Source organism: Corythoichthys intestinalis, chromosome 14, assembly GCF_030265065.1.
Source record: "Corythoichthys intestinalis isolate RoL2023-P3 chromosome 14, ASM3026506v1, whole genome shotgun sequence".
Classification (NCBI taxonomy): Eukaryota; Metazoa; Chordata; class Actinopteri; order Syngnathiformes; family Syngnathidae; genus Corythoichthys; species Corythoichthys intestinalis.
The window spans coordinates 29,133,829-29,147,443 of record NC_080408.1 but is presented as its reverse complement, the minus strand read 5'-3'; the positions used below and the strand labels follow the sequence as shown (position 1 = coordinate 29,147,443).

Below are 13,615 nucleotides of genomic sequence, written 5' to 3'. Positions count from 1 at the left end.
GTTGTGGTATCACCGCCTCTTGAGAATTCAATTCACAACACAATGGTTTTTCTGTCACAGATATATTTATTTTCTTAACGTTTTCGCAGCAGTGACAATACGTTCAGTTAAAGGGCAAGGAAACACCTTTATCATGTGCATCCAAGCGGAAATAATCCTGTTTGATAATTTGGAAAACAAAAACCCAAAGAAATGACAGGACTGTTTTAGGCAATCAAATGGGAGTCTTCCAGATTTACCCTTACCCATAAAGTCAGAAATACCCATTCTTCCATGGGTAATATACAGAATTCACGCCACCATGTATACGCAAGAAGTATTGTTTGCCAGTTTTCAGCTTTACATAGTACAAACAGGAGGTTGTGAACAAGAGCTTATTGTAGAAATCCACAGTGTAGGGTGATCCAAGAAGTGAAACGGGCATAGTCTGTGCCATAAGTGGAGAAAAGCTGTTCTACCAACTCTCTCTAAGGTACTGGAAAGAGTTGTGTACAAAAGACTAAGTGAACACTTAGACAAGTTTCATACTCTAACCAGTTCACAATATGGCTTCAGGAAGAGGAGTTCAACATGCATGGGTATTTTGGATCATGTTGAAAAAAAATGCCTTTGAATGGGGCAAGTGTGGAGTTAGCATTTTTCTAGACTTACCCAAGGCTTTCGATACCATTATTGGCCTTAACATTTTACTGGAGAAGATGCATCATTATGGTATTACAGGAAGAGCATACAACTGGTTCAGAAGTCACCTGTTCAGCCGACAACAGTATGTTTCTATTAATAATCCTATTTCACATAAAAGGAAATAAAATATGGGGTCCCCCAGGGTTCACTTTTGGGCCCACTGCTCTTTCTAATCTACATTAATGACTTTGTTAATTCTTCTGACATACTACACGATTATGTTTGCTGATGATACCAACTTGTTTCGTTCAAATAAAAACTTATTAGCTCTACAGCACATTTTAAATGCAGAGTTAAAACAAATAGCTGGCTCAGGTGACACAAACTTTCCCTTAACATCAACAAAACCAATTACATTGCGTTTCGATCAAATAAGAAAGCAATTGATAGAAACAGAATTTGTCTGAAAGTAAACAACATTTTATTACAGGTCGATTCCACAAAGTTCCTGGGAGTCCTCTTTGACAAGTCTCTCAACTTCAAAAGCCATAGAGAGCACCTATATCAATACTCCCCAAATACAGGGTGACCCCAAAAAAAGTTTACACTGCCATAATACAACTTTAATGCCATGTTTATTCATCTCAGAATTAGAATTTAATCACAAATTATACATTATTGTAAAGAAAATGTACAGTACACTCTATTTTTTCTATTTTTCTATTTTCCCTTAAGTGTCACAACAGCCTCCAGGCGCCTGCGGAACGCTTGACAGGTCTTCTTTAAGTAGGATGCTGTCATCTTTTCCCAAGATCTAACAATGGACCTCTCCAAGGCTGCCACAGAAGTTTGTGGCTTCTTACAGGCACTGTCCTCCACAGTTGCCCATATGCTATAATCCACGGGATTGAGATCTGGACTCTAGGGTGGCCACATATCACCTTGTCAATCAACTTTTTGGTCCGCACAGATCGGGTTTTCCAGACCCAGGTTTTTGTGAGGCTGTTCCAGTATCTTTCAGCTTCTTTTTAACTTTGTAGACTGCACATCTGGATATTCTCAGATTTGCTGAGATCTCAGTAGGTGTCAGACCGGCTCGCAGCAATTCAGGTACAGCTAAAGTTTTCTTCATTTTCAGCAGAAGCACAGGAATTGTAGAGACGAGAGATTACCAGCTGCATTGAGTGACCTTAATGAATCATTTAAGCATGACAACCTATTTAGATATGTTTCAATGGCTTTTAAACAAGCAGTCAACTAAGTGTAAACTTTTTTTGGGGTCACCTTGTATGTTGGTCTATTCGTCACCATTTCCCTTTAACTGCACTTCTTACCCTGTACAAAACCTAGTTTGAGCACCATATTTACTACTGTAATGTCAGGTTTTCAATAGGGTGACCTGGAGAAACTAGAAACCCTACAAAAGAAGATGGTAAGGGCCATGTCCTGATCCAGTTTTAATGCTGCCACCACCTACTCCCTAGTTCATTGCTTACTCCTTCTCACTAAGTTGAACATATTTCAAAACTCATGCATAATGTTCCAAATTGTAAAAAATATGAATAGCAGACTGTCTGAGCTCATTCAAGTCTGGACTCTTCTTCATGATGCCAGGAGCAAAGACCTCATCAGTGGGGAAAAAAAAAAAAGACTTGCTAGCACCAGCCTGAGCATCGTATCTAAAGGCCCTCAGATTTCGAATGAGCTTGACGACAAGCTAAAAGTGTTGAAATCCATCTCCACCTTTAAAACGAAGCTAAAAAGCACTCTGATCAGTACATATAAAAATTCCAACATACAGTGGGGCAAATAAGTATTTCGTCAACCACCAATTGTGCAAGTACTCCCACTTGAAATTATTACACAGGCCTGTAATTGTCAACATGGGTAAACCGCAACCATGAGAGACAAAGTGGGACAAAAAAAATGAAAATCACATTGTTTGATTTTTAAAGAATTTATTTCCAAATTAGAGTGGAAAATAAGTGTTTGGTCACCTACAAACAAGCGAGATTTCTGGCTGTCAAAGAGGTCTAACTTCTTCTAACGAGGTCTAACAAGGCTCCACTCCTTACCTGCATTAATGGCACCCGTTTTAAGTCATTATCGGTATAAAAGACACCTGTCCACAACCTCAGTCAGTCGCACTCCAAACTCCACTACGGCCAAGACCAAAGAGCTGTCGAAGGACACCAGAGACAAAATTGTAGACCTGCACCAGGCTGGGAAGACTGAATCTGCAATAGGTAAAACGCTTGGTGTAAAGAAATCAACTGTGGGAGCAATTATTAAAAAATGGAAGACATACAAGACCACTGATAATCTCCCTCAATCTGGGGCTCCATGCAAGATCTCACCCCGTGGCATCAAAATGATAACAAGAACAGTGAGCAAAAATCCCAGAACCACACAGGGGGACCTAGTCAATGACCTACAGAGAGCTGGGACCACAGTAACAAAAGCTACTATCAGTAACACAATGCGCCGCCAAGGACTCAAATCCTGCACTGCCAGGGGGAAAGTACACGTCCAGACCCGTCTGCGGTTCGCTAGAGAGCATTTGGATGATCCAGAAGAGGACTGGAAGAATGTGTTATGGTCAGATGAAACAAAAATGGAACTTTTTGGTAGAAACACAGGTTCTCGTGTTTGGAGGAGAAAGAATACTGAATTGCATCTGAAGAACACCATACCCACTGTGAAGCATGGGGGTGGAAACATCATGCTTTGGGGCTGTTTTTCTGCAAAAGGACCAGGACGACTGATCTGTGTAAAGAAAAGAATGAATGGGGCCATGTATCGAGAGATTTTGAGTGAAAATCTCCTTCCATCAGCGAGGACATTGAAGATGAGACGTGGCTGGGTCTTTCAGCATGACAATGTTCCCAAACACACAGCCAGGGCAACAAAGGAGTGGCTTTGTAAGAAGCATTTCAAGGTCTCAACCCCATAGAAAATCTGCGGAGGGAGTTGAAAGTCTGTGTTGCCAAACGACAGCCCCAAAACATCACTGCTCTAGAAGAGATCTGCATGGAGGAAGGTGCCAAAATACCAGCAACAGTGTGTGAAAAGCTTGGGAAGAGTTACAGAAAACGTTTGGCCTCCGTTATTGCCAACAAAGGGTACATAACAAAGTATTGAGATGAACTTTTGGGATTGACCAAATACTTATTTTCCACCATGATTTGCAAATAAATTCTTTAAAAATCAAACAATGTGATTTTCTGTTTTTTTTCCCCCACGATCTGTCTCTCATGGTTGAGGTTTACCCATGTTGACAATTACAGGCCTCTCTAATATTTTCAAGTGGGAGAACTTGCACAATTAGTGGTTGACTAAATACTTATTTGCCTCACTGTACATAGGTTATAAATTCTCTTCTAGGGCAGTATTTCTTAGTCTTTTTTTTTTTTCTCTCTTTTTGTGTAGTAATGTGTTGAATGTTATTGTTTGTCAGTATGTTATTTCATGAGGATACTATATTGTGTGGTAATTCACCCTTTCTGCTCCTTATAATTTTTCCTATGACTGTCTTAATGTACGCAGGCTCCAGTCTATAAGGTTTGAGTAGCTTCTTAAGGAGACCTTACTCACACACGATCCTAGCTCAGCATAAGATGATGTACACTTTGTGAACAATAAAATAAAATTGAATTGAAAATAAAGAAAGCGACAGGCTGTACAGGTACAGTAACTAGCGAGTGTGCCTATTTTTTGTCGCTTCTTTATACCTGTGTTTAAGTCTGTATGTTTGCACTATCCAATGTGAGTATAATTGACTTCAAGGTCGTCACAGAAATGGTTGCGGCCAAATTATCACAGGTCTAAACAATTAAGACATTGAGCAAGAGATACCCACACCTGCATAAGCCTCATAGGAACATTCGGAATAATTTGTCAGGATCATTTGCCTCCTAGGCAAAACTATATCATTGTATACGCTTTTCTTCTCCGGGCAAAACGAGACAATCTTTTAGAGCGCTCAAGGCGTGCCAATGCTTTCTCCGTAGTGTGTGTTTTTGTATGTCTTATCAAATTTCCCTTTTGAAAGAATCTATGGCCACAAACTGAGCAGGCAAAGGACTTTTCCCCTGTGTGTGTTTTTTTGTGTGTTGTTAAATTTCCCATGATAGAAAAGTTTTTACCACAAATTATGCAGGAAAAAGGTTTCTCTCCAGTGTGTGTTCTAATGTGTATTGCCATCTTTGCCTTCTCGGAAAAGATTTTACCACAAAATGAACAGGTGAAGGGTTTCTCTCCGGTGTGCGTTCTATTGTGTCTTCTTACATGTGCCTTTTCGGCAAAAGTTTTACCACACGTTGAGCAGGAAAAAGTCGTCTTTCGATTGTGCGATCTTGTGTGTCTTCTTAAACTTGAATTTAGAGAGAAGCCTTTACCACAAACTGAGCAGGCATAAGGTTTCTTGCAAGTGTGTGTTCTTGTGTGTGTTGTCAAGCTTGACTTTTCCGAGAATCTTTTCCCACAAAAAGAACATACAAAAAGTTTTTCTCCAGTGTGTGTTCTTTCATGTGTTATCAATCGTGCCTTCTGGGAGAATGTTTTTCCACAAAGTGCGCAGGAAAAACGTTTTTCTCCTGTGTGCGTTCTGATGTGAACTTTCAAACTGCCCTTTGAACTAAATGTTTTCCCACACACAGTACAGCAATTGGTATCTTTGAGAAATGTCATACCACCCATTGAGTGTTCACCAATGTCATCATCCGTGTCAGCAACGTCATCACTATCTGATAGCGGCGCTATTAGGTTACACACTTCATCACCTTCTGCCATGAGAAGACTTAAGCTCCTGCCTGGAGGCTCCATCCCTTGGTTCCCGCCACTCCAACCATTGTCTTCATCTTCACTCTTCAAAGGGACAAGAGTCAATGGCAATTTGGTTATATCATACTCCTCTTCTTCTTCTTTGATGTGTGAGGTTTCGGTCTTGTCTTTCTCTTTAATTTGAAGGAACTCTGGCAGCTGCTCCCGCACAAGACCAAGGTATTTTTCATCAACATCTGTAGCACACAAAAACACAAAACTGGTTTGTTCAAGTCAATTCCCATGCTGTGAAATCAGGGCCAGAGTAGGACTCATTTTCAGCCCGGGAATTTCATGCCTCAGACCGGTCCACTTAAAATAGGTGACCCGGTCACATATTTTTGCATTCGAGTCTGAGTCACGTGTTTTTGAGAATCTGCCTTAAAAGAGTCCCGATGCGTTACAAAAAAAAAAAAAAAAAAAAGAATAAGAATAACAGAAATGAATATCTGAACAAAAGTTCCAAACATGTTACAGGACTGCATTTCCTCTTCCTCTTTTTCCAAGAATGTTTCGGAGGATAAAACGTGTATATTTTTGTTTCTTTTGGAAACGCCATTGTATTTCTGGATTATTTCGTTACTTTTCAGGTCTTAAAAATACAAAAGTACATAAGTGTATTGCCCAAAACAGTGCATTTCCGTGTCCACTGCCCGACAGCTAGCTAACATTGAATGTCCTCAAATAAAACACAAGGCTTGGTCTTTTCTTGTTTTTGTATGAAGCAATTCATTTAAGTTTGTGAAACTGTAACAAAGAACATGCATGCATTCAACACAACTGCACAATACACGGCGGTATACAAATACTGTACCATGTATATGCCACACTTGAGCTACAAGCTATCAGTATAGGTTAGCTTTCATATAGCAAGACTTATTATCAAATTTTGTTCATATAGCTTTTCCCCCTTCGAGATAGATGTAAAATACTTAGACATATGATTTCCAAGGCAGAAACGTAGCAGGAACCCCCTTTTTTTTTTTTTAACAAAGCATTCTAATTAATTCAATTTTATGGCACTCTAAAGACTCCACGTAATTGATTATATCAATTATAATATTCACTTACTGATCTTTGCAATCCCACCTCCCTGCTCTGCACCTGTGGTATTCTATTCATAGCTACTACTGCTTGCTGCTGCATCTCCCTTGTGAGGTGCTACAAACCAACATTTCCAGTTATGTGTTGTAGTCGTATCTCTCGGTTTGCAAAATCGAATTTTATTTGCCACCTTGCCTTACCACTTTCACTGTAATCATCTGTCATGTAAGACCGTGAGCTTGTATTAAAAAAAAATTGCTATTTTTGCCGATTCTTTTACAAGCGCTTTTCACATTTGATCCATTCTATACATATTAATTAGGGCCCGAGCACTAGGCGTGCGAAGGCCCTATTGTTTTGCAAAGGATTATTATTATTATTTTTTTTTTAGGGCAAATGAAAACGGCCAATTTGGAGGCCTGAACATGCACGAAAAGTCACCAAAATTTGCACATACGTGCGGAAAATTGTAAATTTCGATAATTTTGCAACGTTGAAAAAAAATGTAACAAAATGGCTCAGTGGCGCCCCCTTGAAATTTTAAAATTGGCCTATAACATTAGGGTCTGTCAACGTAGAGCAATGAAATTTGGGGAGTCTATACCTTGTCTAAAACCGCTCCAAAAAAGCATTGGCACCCATATTCCAAACCCAACAGGAAATCGGTTATTTTGGATCGAATATGAAATTTTTATCGTTTACAGGGTGCACATTTGAGGCCTTTTCGCCGAGGGAGTTAGTTGGATCATCTTCAAAATTGGTAAGACTGTTAAGGAGACATATGAGGTCTTAAGTTTTTAAAATGGTGTGTTTTCATTCACGGGTCTGACCTGGGCGTAGTGCCAAAGTCGGCCATTTTTTCGGCAAAATGACAAATTCAGTAAATGACTAATAGTTCCTTCACACAACGTTCAATCTTTTTCATATCTGGCATGTATGTGCGACATCCCACCCTTAACACGAGTGCATTGAAATATTACCCATTAGGCCTAGCGCCCCCTAGTGAGAACAGGAAATGCCTTTTTTTACGAGACAGGTTCCTCCTCCAAGGAAAAAAAATCTGTTGACCTCAAACCTGCATCAGGGGAGCCTTAAGACCTGTGTTCAGGTGCCTGATGAAAAATATTGAGGTTTCGTTGAAGCGGAGGGGTCCAAACAGGAAAGTGAAAATGACCGTCAACAATTTGTCTCGCAAAAGACTTTGAACAGTCATAACTTGGCAGATATACAACATATCTGCGCCAAACTTCCCGTGCTTGTTGAGAGTCATACTCTGAAGGGTCTGGTAGGGGTCATTTGCATCAACTCTACAGTGCCAACTAGTGGCGACAGAAAGGAGTTTTAAAAAAGGCCTTTCCTATTGGGTTTTTTCAACGTAGAGCAATGAAATTTGGGGAGTCCATACCTTTTGCAAAACTGCTCCAAAAAGTCTCTTGCACCCATTTTCCAAATCCAACAGAAAATCGGTTATTTTGGATGGAATGTGAACTTTTTATCCATTTGTAGTAAAGTATACATTTGGAGGCCTGAACATGCATGAAATCTCACCAAATTGTGCACATACATGCGGCTTTGCGTGGATTTCGATAATCTTGCGACGTTACAAAAAAATGTAACAAAATGGCTCAGTGGCGCCCCCTTGAATTTTTCAAAAAGGCGTTTCCTATTAGGTTTTCTTAACGTAGAGTTATGAAATTTGGGGAGTCGATACCTTGTGCAAAACTGCTCCAAAAAGTCTCTTGAACCAATATTCCAAACCCAACAGGAAATCGGGTATTTTGGATCAAATGTGAAATTTTTATCAATTAACAGGGTGCACATTTGAGACCTTGTCACAGAGGGAATTAGTTTGATCATCTTCAAAATTGGTTAGACTATTCAGGAGACATAGGAGATCTAAAATTTTCAAAATGGTGCGTTTTCATTCATGGGTCTGACCTGGGCGTGGTGCCAAAGCAAGCCATTTTTCCGGCAAAATGACAAATTCAGTAAATGACTAATAGCTCCTTGAAACAACGTTCAATCTTTTTCATATCAGGCATGTATGTACGGGATCCCAACCTTAACAAGAGTGCATTGAAATATTACCCATTAGGCCTAGCGCCACCTAGTGGGAACAGGAAATGCCTTTTTTTACGAAACAGGCTCCTCCTCCAAGGAAAAAAAATCTATTCACCTCAAACCTGCAAGAGGGGAGCCTTAAGACATGTGTTCAGGTGCCTGATGAAAAATACTGAGGTTTGGGTGAAGCAGAAGGGTCCAACAGGAGAAGTAAAAATGACTGAACCCATTTCGTCTCACCAAAAGTTTTGAACAGTCATAACTTCTACAACACATCTGCGCCAAACATCTCGTGCTTGTTGAGTCATACTCTGAAGGGTCCTGTAGGGGTCATTTGCATCAACCCTACAGCGCCAACTAGTGGCAATAGAAAGTCACTAATTTTTTCTAATATATGTCCAGTTCTTTTCAGCTTGGTCATTGTAATTTCAAGACCTTTTGTAATACTTATTTCACGGCCCATGTCCAAATGTCTCTGTCTGTTGCCGTGATGACCCTTTGTTCGCTATTAAAAGGAATTTTTTTTTTTTCAGAGACTCAGGCAGCTTATAGAGCCACAGAATTTGGTACACTTGGTCGAATTGGCCCAGTTAGATTCATTTTGGTTTTGAATAAGGGCTTGGCTGTACAGCTCACTAGCGCCTCCTTTTTTGTAGTACTCTTTCCAATAGGGGTTTTTATCTATTAGGTGTGTGAATTTTAAGAGGCGACTTTCGAGCATGTGAGGTTCTAATGGGATGATTAGAGAGGACGATCTGCCACCACCCTGACCTGCACACTGTCCGAGTTGCGTGACGTCCGAGTTGCGCAAGTTTGCGAGGGCCCGTTCAGTCCTGCTTGCAGGCCTAGTTAATTTTATAATTTTTAAAGACAGCGGTAACAGCATGTAAGTAAAACCCACTGTCATGAATAAATACCAAACAAAAAATTATGATTATGTAGTATTAAAAATGTGTAAAACCCAGACCGGACGGCCCACCGGGAACTGTCACAATCCTCCCGATGAGCCACTCCGGGCCAGTGTGACAGTGATGTTGGGCTGGCAATGTTGCAGAGAAAACAAACAACACCATACAATTAATTTTTTTCCACATAGTCTGATCTCGATTTTGACAGTGCCTTGCAAAAGTATTCGGCCCCCTTGAATCTTGCAACCTTTCGCCACATTTCAGGCTTCAAACATAAAGATATGAAATTTAATTTTTTTTGTCAAGAATCAACAACAATTGGGACACAATCGTGAAGTGGAACAACATTTATTGGATAATTTAAACTTTTTTAACAAATAAAAAACTGAAAAGTGGGGCGTGCAATATTATTCGGCCCCTTTACTTTCAGTGCAGCAAACTCACTCCAGAAGTTCAGTGAGGATCTCTGAATGATCCAATGTTGTCCTAAATGACCGATGATGATAAACAGAATCCACCTGTGTGTAATCAAGTCTCCGTATAAATGCACCTGCTCTGTGATAGTCTCAGGGTTCTGTTTAAAGTGCAAAGAGCATTATGAAAACCAAGGAACACACCAGGCAGGTCCGAGATACTGTTGTGGAGAAGTTTAAAGCCGGATTTGGGTACAAAAAGATTTCCTAAGCTTTAAACATCTCAAGGAGCACTGTGCAAGCCATCACATTGAAATGGAAGGAGCATTAGACCACTGCAAATCTACCAAGAATCGGCCGTCCTTCTAAACTTTCTTCTCAAACAAGGAGAAAACTGATCAGAGATGCAGCCAAGAGGCCCATGATCAATCTAGATAAACTGCAGAGATCTACAGCTGAGGTGGGAGAGTCTGTCCATAGGACAACAATCAGTCGTACACTGCACAAATCTGGCCTTTATGGAAGAGTGGCAAGAAGAAAGCCATTTCTCAAAGATATCCATAAAAAGTCTCGTTTCAAGTTTGCCACAAGCCACCTGGGAGACACACCAAACATGTGGAAGAAGGTGCTCTGGTCAGATGAAACCAAAATTGAACTTTTTGGACACAATGCAAAACGATATGTTTGGCATAAAAGCAACACAGCTCATCACCCTGAACACACCATCCCCACTGTCAAAAATGGTGGTGGCAGCATCATGGTTTGGGCCTGCTTTTCTTCAGCAGGGACAGGGAAGATGGTTAAAATTGACGGGAAGATGGATGCAGCCAAATACAGGAACATTCTGGAAGAAAACCTGTTGGTATCTGCACAAGACCTGAGACTGTGACGGAGATTTATCTTCCAACAGGACAATGATCCAAAACATAAAGTCAAATCTACAATGGAATGGTTCAAAAATAAACGTATCCAGGTGTTAGAATGGCCAAGTCAAAGTCCAGACCTGAATCCAATCGAGAATCTGTGGAAAGAGCTGAAGACTGCTGTTCACAAACACTCTCCATCCAACCTCACTGAGCTCGAGCTGTTTTGCAAGGAAGAATGGGCAAGAATGTCAGTCTCTCCATGTGCAAAACTGATAGAAACATACCCCAAGCGACTTGCAGCTGTAATTGGAGCAAAAGGTGGCGCTACAAAGTATTAATGCAAGGGGGCCGAATAATATTGCACGCCCCACTTTTCAGTTTTTTATTTGTTAAAAAAGTTTAAATTATCCAATAAATTTTGTTCCACTTCACGATTGTGTCCCACTTGTTGTTGATTCTTGAGAAAAAATTTAAATTTTATATCTTTATGTTTGAAGCCTGAAATGTGGCGAAAGGTTGCAAGGTTCAAGGGGGCCGAATACTTTTGCAAGGCACTGTATATCAATATTTCGTTCATTCCCCACAGGAAATTGTGTACAGTAATTTTCAGACTATAAGCCGCTACTTTTTTCCTTCATTTTGAATCCTGTAGCTTATAGTCCAGTGCGTCTTATTTGTTGATTTACTTGGGTTAATAGGTAACACTGTATTTGACAGCGGCGTCATAAGACAAGTCATTATTCTGACATAACACTATCATGGGCATTACTGAATGCTTATGACAGATGTCATACGTGTCATCCAGCAAATTATGTCACTATTTCCATTTATGTCCATCTCAGATCTTTTACATCATTCAAAAGTGAGATAATTTGCTGGATGACACTAAATTACATCTGATATAAGCATTCATTAATTGTCTAATGACAGTCTTATGGCGCCACTGTCAAATAAAGTGTTACCAAATACCATAACTAGCAATTGATGAAACCGCTGGAACAGTATCTGAAGAAATAATAAGCACAGAACATGAATTTTGATTGTCATTTACACCTGTAGTGCTGCAATGCATGCTAGGAGGCATGCTGGACAACAACAGTGTTGACGGCAGGCGGCAGCAGAGGTTGACCGTCTCCCCAAGGGAGCAGTGATGGCCAAATGAAGCTTCTTGAAGTAGTGAAGCTTTGCAGCAGCTTATATCCATAAAATGGATCAAATCTTTAAAAGCAACGAAAGAGCTGAGGAGGATTATTTATCATATTTAGTTTTATTTACTCTCATGGGAAGGTTCAGAACATCTTAGCTGTCAATGTGCACTTTGGACTTATATTTGTTCATTTATGTTAGGCTACTTATTCATTTCCTTATGATTTAAAAAAGTGTTTGCGCGATCTTCAAAATATATTCCATTTCACTCTGCATAATATAAGTCATTTGTACCTATTTTTCTGAACTTATGTTACTTATATCTTCTTAAAAAAAAAAAAAAAAATGTTTACGTTAACTTCAATTTGAATATACATCCTATGTTCTTAAGTAGTTAAAATTGAGATTTGGCATTTAGTATGTGAGGAAATGAGGGAAAATAAAAATTAGGGGATGGAGGTTGGGGTTATTGCTGTTTTTGTTAACTTTAATTTTGCAAATCGTTGAAATAAATACAATTTTGAATGAAAATCAGTTTCTGTATGTGTTCTAGAAATAACTGTGCCAAAACAGTTTTTCTTTGCATTTCAATAGTTTTAGGACGTTTACCCCCCACCCCCTGCCCTCCCTAAAAAAACGGAAGAAAAATAAATAAATAAAATTTCTGACTCTGTGACGACCTTCACGTTGGGGAGTTCTGGCAAGAAATTCTAGCCACTTTCACCCCTGGTTTCAACAGTTGTATATCATGAATATCATGTATCAAATTTCTGACCAATATATTGATACTCGATGTATCGTTATATTGTGAGATCATCGTTATCGCAAGAATTGAATCGCGAATCGGATCGGATCGTGTGGTGCCCTGAGGTTCCCACTCCTACTCTCCACTCTGCGGATGATTTTTTTCAATTTCATATTTAAAAAAAAAAAAAGCCAACTTTAGCGGTTTGCATTTTGCGTTTCATGTAATGAAATCTTTGAAAATTGCCTTAATTTTCAATTTTTAATGTAGCATTAAAAAAAAAAAAAAGTAGAGGCACGAAGCGTGGTTTTAGTCAATTTATCAATGTGATTTGGGGGGGGTTGGGAGGTTATGATCTGCCTATAGCACAGATTTACCAAAGCCAAATAAAGTAATTTACTTTCCAGCAGAGATAACGGCAAATGAGGAGTATCCAAACCTGCAATATTCTGTAAGAGAACTCGAGGATGCATTTGAAGTTGTCTCTCCTCCTCTTGTCTCCTACAAAGTAGTTCTTCGACGTGTACAGTTGTCGGCTTTGCACACATTTTCACACTTCCCAACACTTGGATTCTCTATCTGTGCTTTAACAACAAACAAAACATGCGTTTATGTTAGCAGCGAGGGAGCTAAACTAATCGATGCTGGCCGAGAAGCTTTAAAGTGTAAAGAGAAAAAATCACGTACGGTCGTTTAAAGAGGTGATAGGTTCCCTGTGTCGGGGATTCCATCCGTCTGGAGTTCAACCGGGAAGAATTATTGATGAGAAGTGTGTTTGATCACTCCAACTCTCAAAGACGGAAGAAAGGGCATACGGAAGTAGATCTAGAGGACCAACGGAAGTTATACGGAACTAAGGATTTGCAGATTGATACCGACTTCCAAACTACATACTATTTGGCCAATATATATCTAAATATTTTAATGACAAAATACAATTTGGGAATACGTGCAGCTTTGTTTTATATATATTTTTTTCTTTTCCCC

General features: G+C 39.6%; 1 protein-coding gene across 2 annotated transcripts; it reads right to left on the bottom strand.

The window, feature by feature from the left end:
- Positions 1 to 59: 59 nt before the first annotated feature.
- LOC130929749 (gastrula zinc finger protein XlCGF57.1-like) lies at positions 60 to 13,615 on the bottom strand. Of its 2 annotated transcripts, none has more exons than XM_057857202.1 (3): positions 13,316 to 13,615; positions 13,068 to 13,212; positions 60 to 5,642 (listed from the first exon to the last, which is right to left on the bottom strand). In XM_057857202.1, exons 2-3 carry the CDS (start codon positions 13,174 to 13,176, stop codon positions 4,549 to 4,551), a joined length of 1,203 nt encoding a protein of 400 aa, XP_057713185.1. In that variant the 5' UTR covers positions 13,177 to 13,212; positions 13,316 to 13,615; the 3' UTR covers positions 60 to 4,548. The 2 variants fall into 2 exon arrangements, with proteins under 2 accessions (XP_057713185.1, XP_057713184.1); XM_057857201.1 differs by having other exon boundaries at positions 13,068 to 13,207; positions 13,316 to 13,614.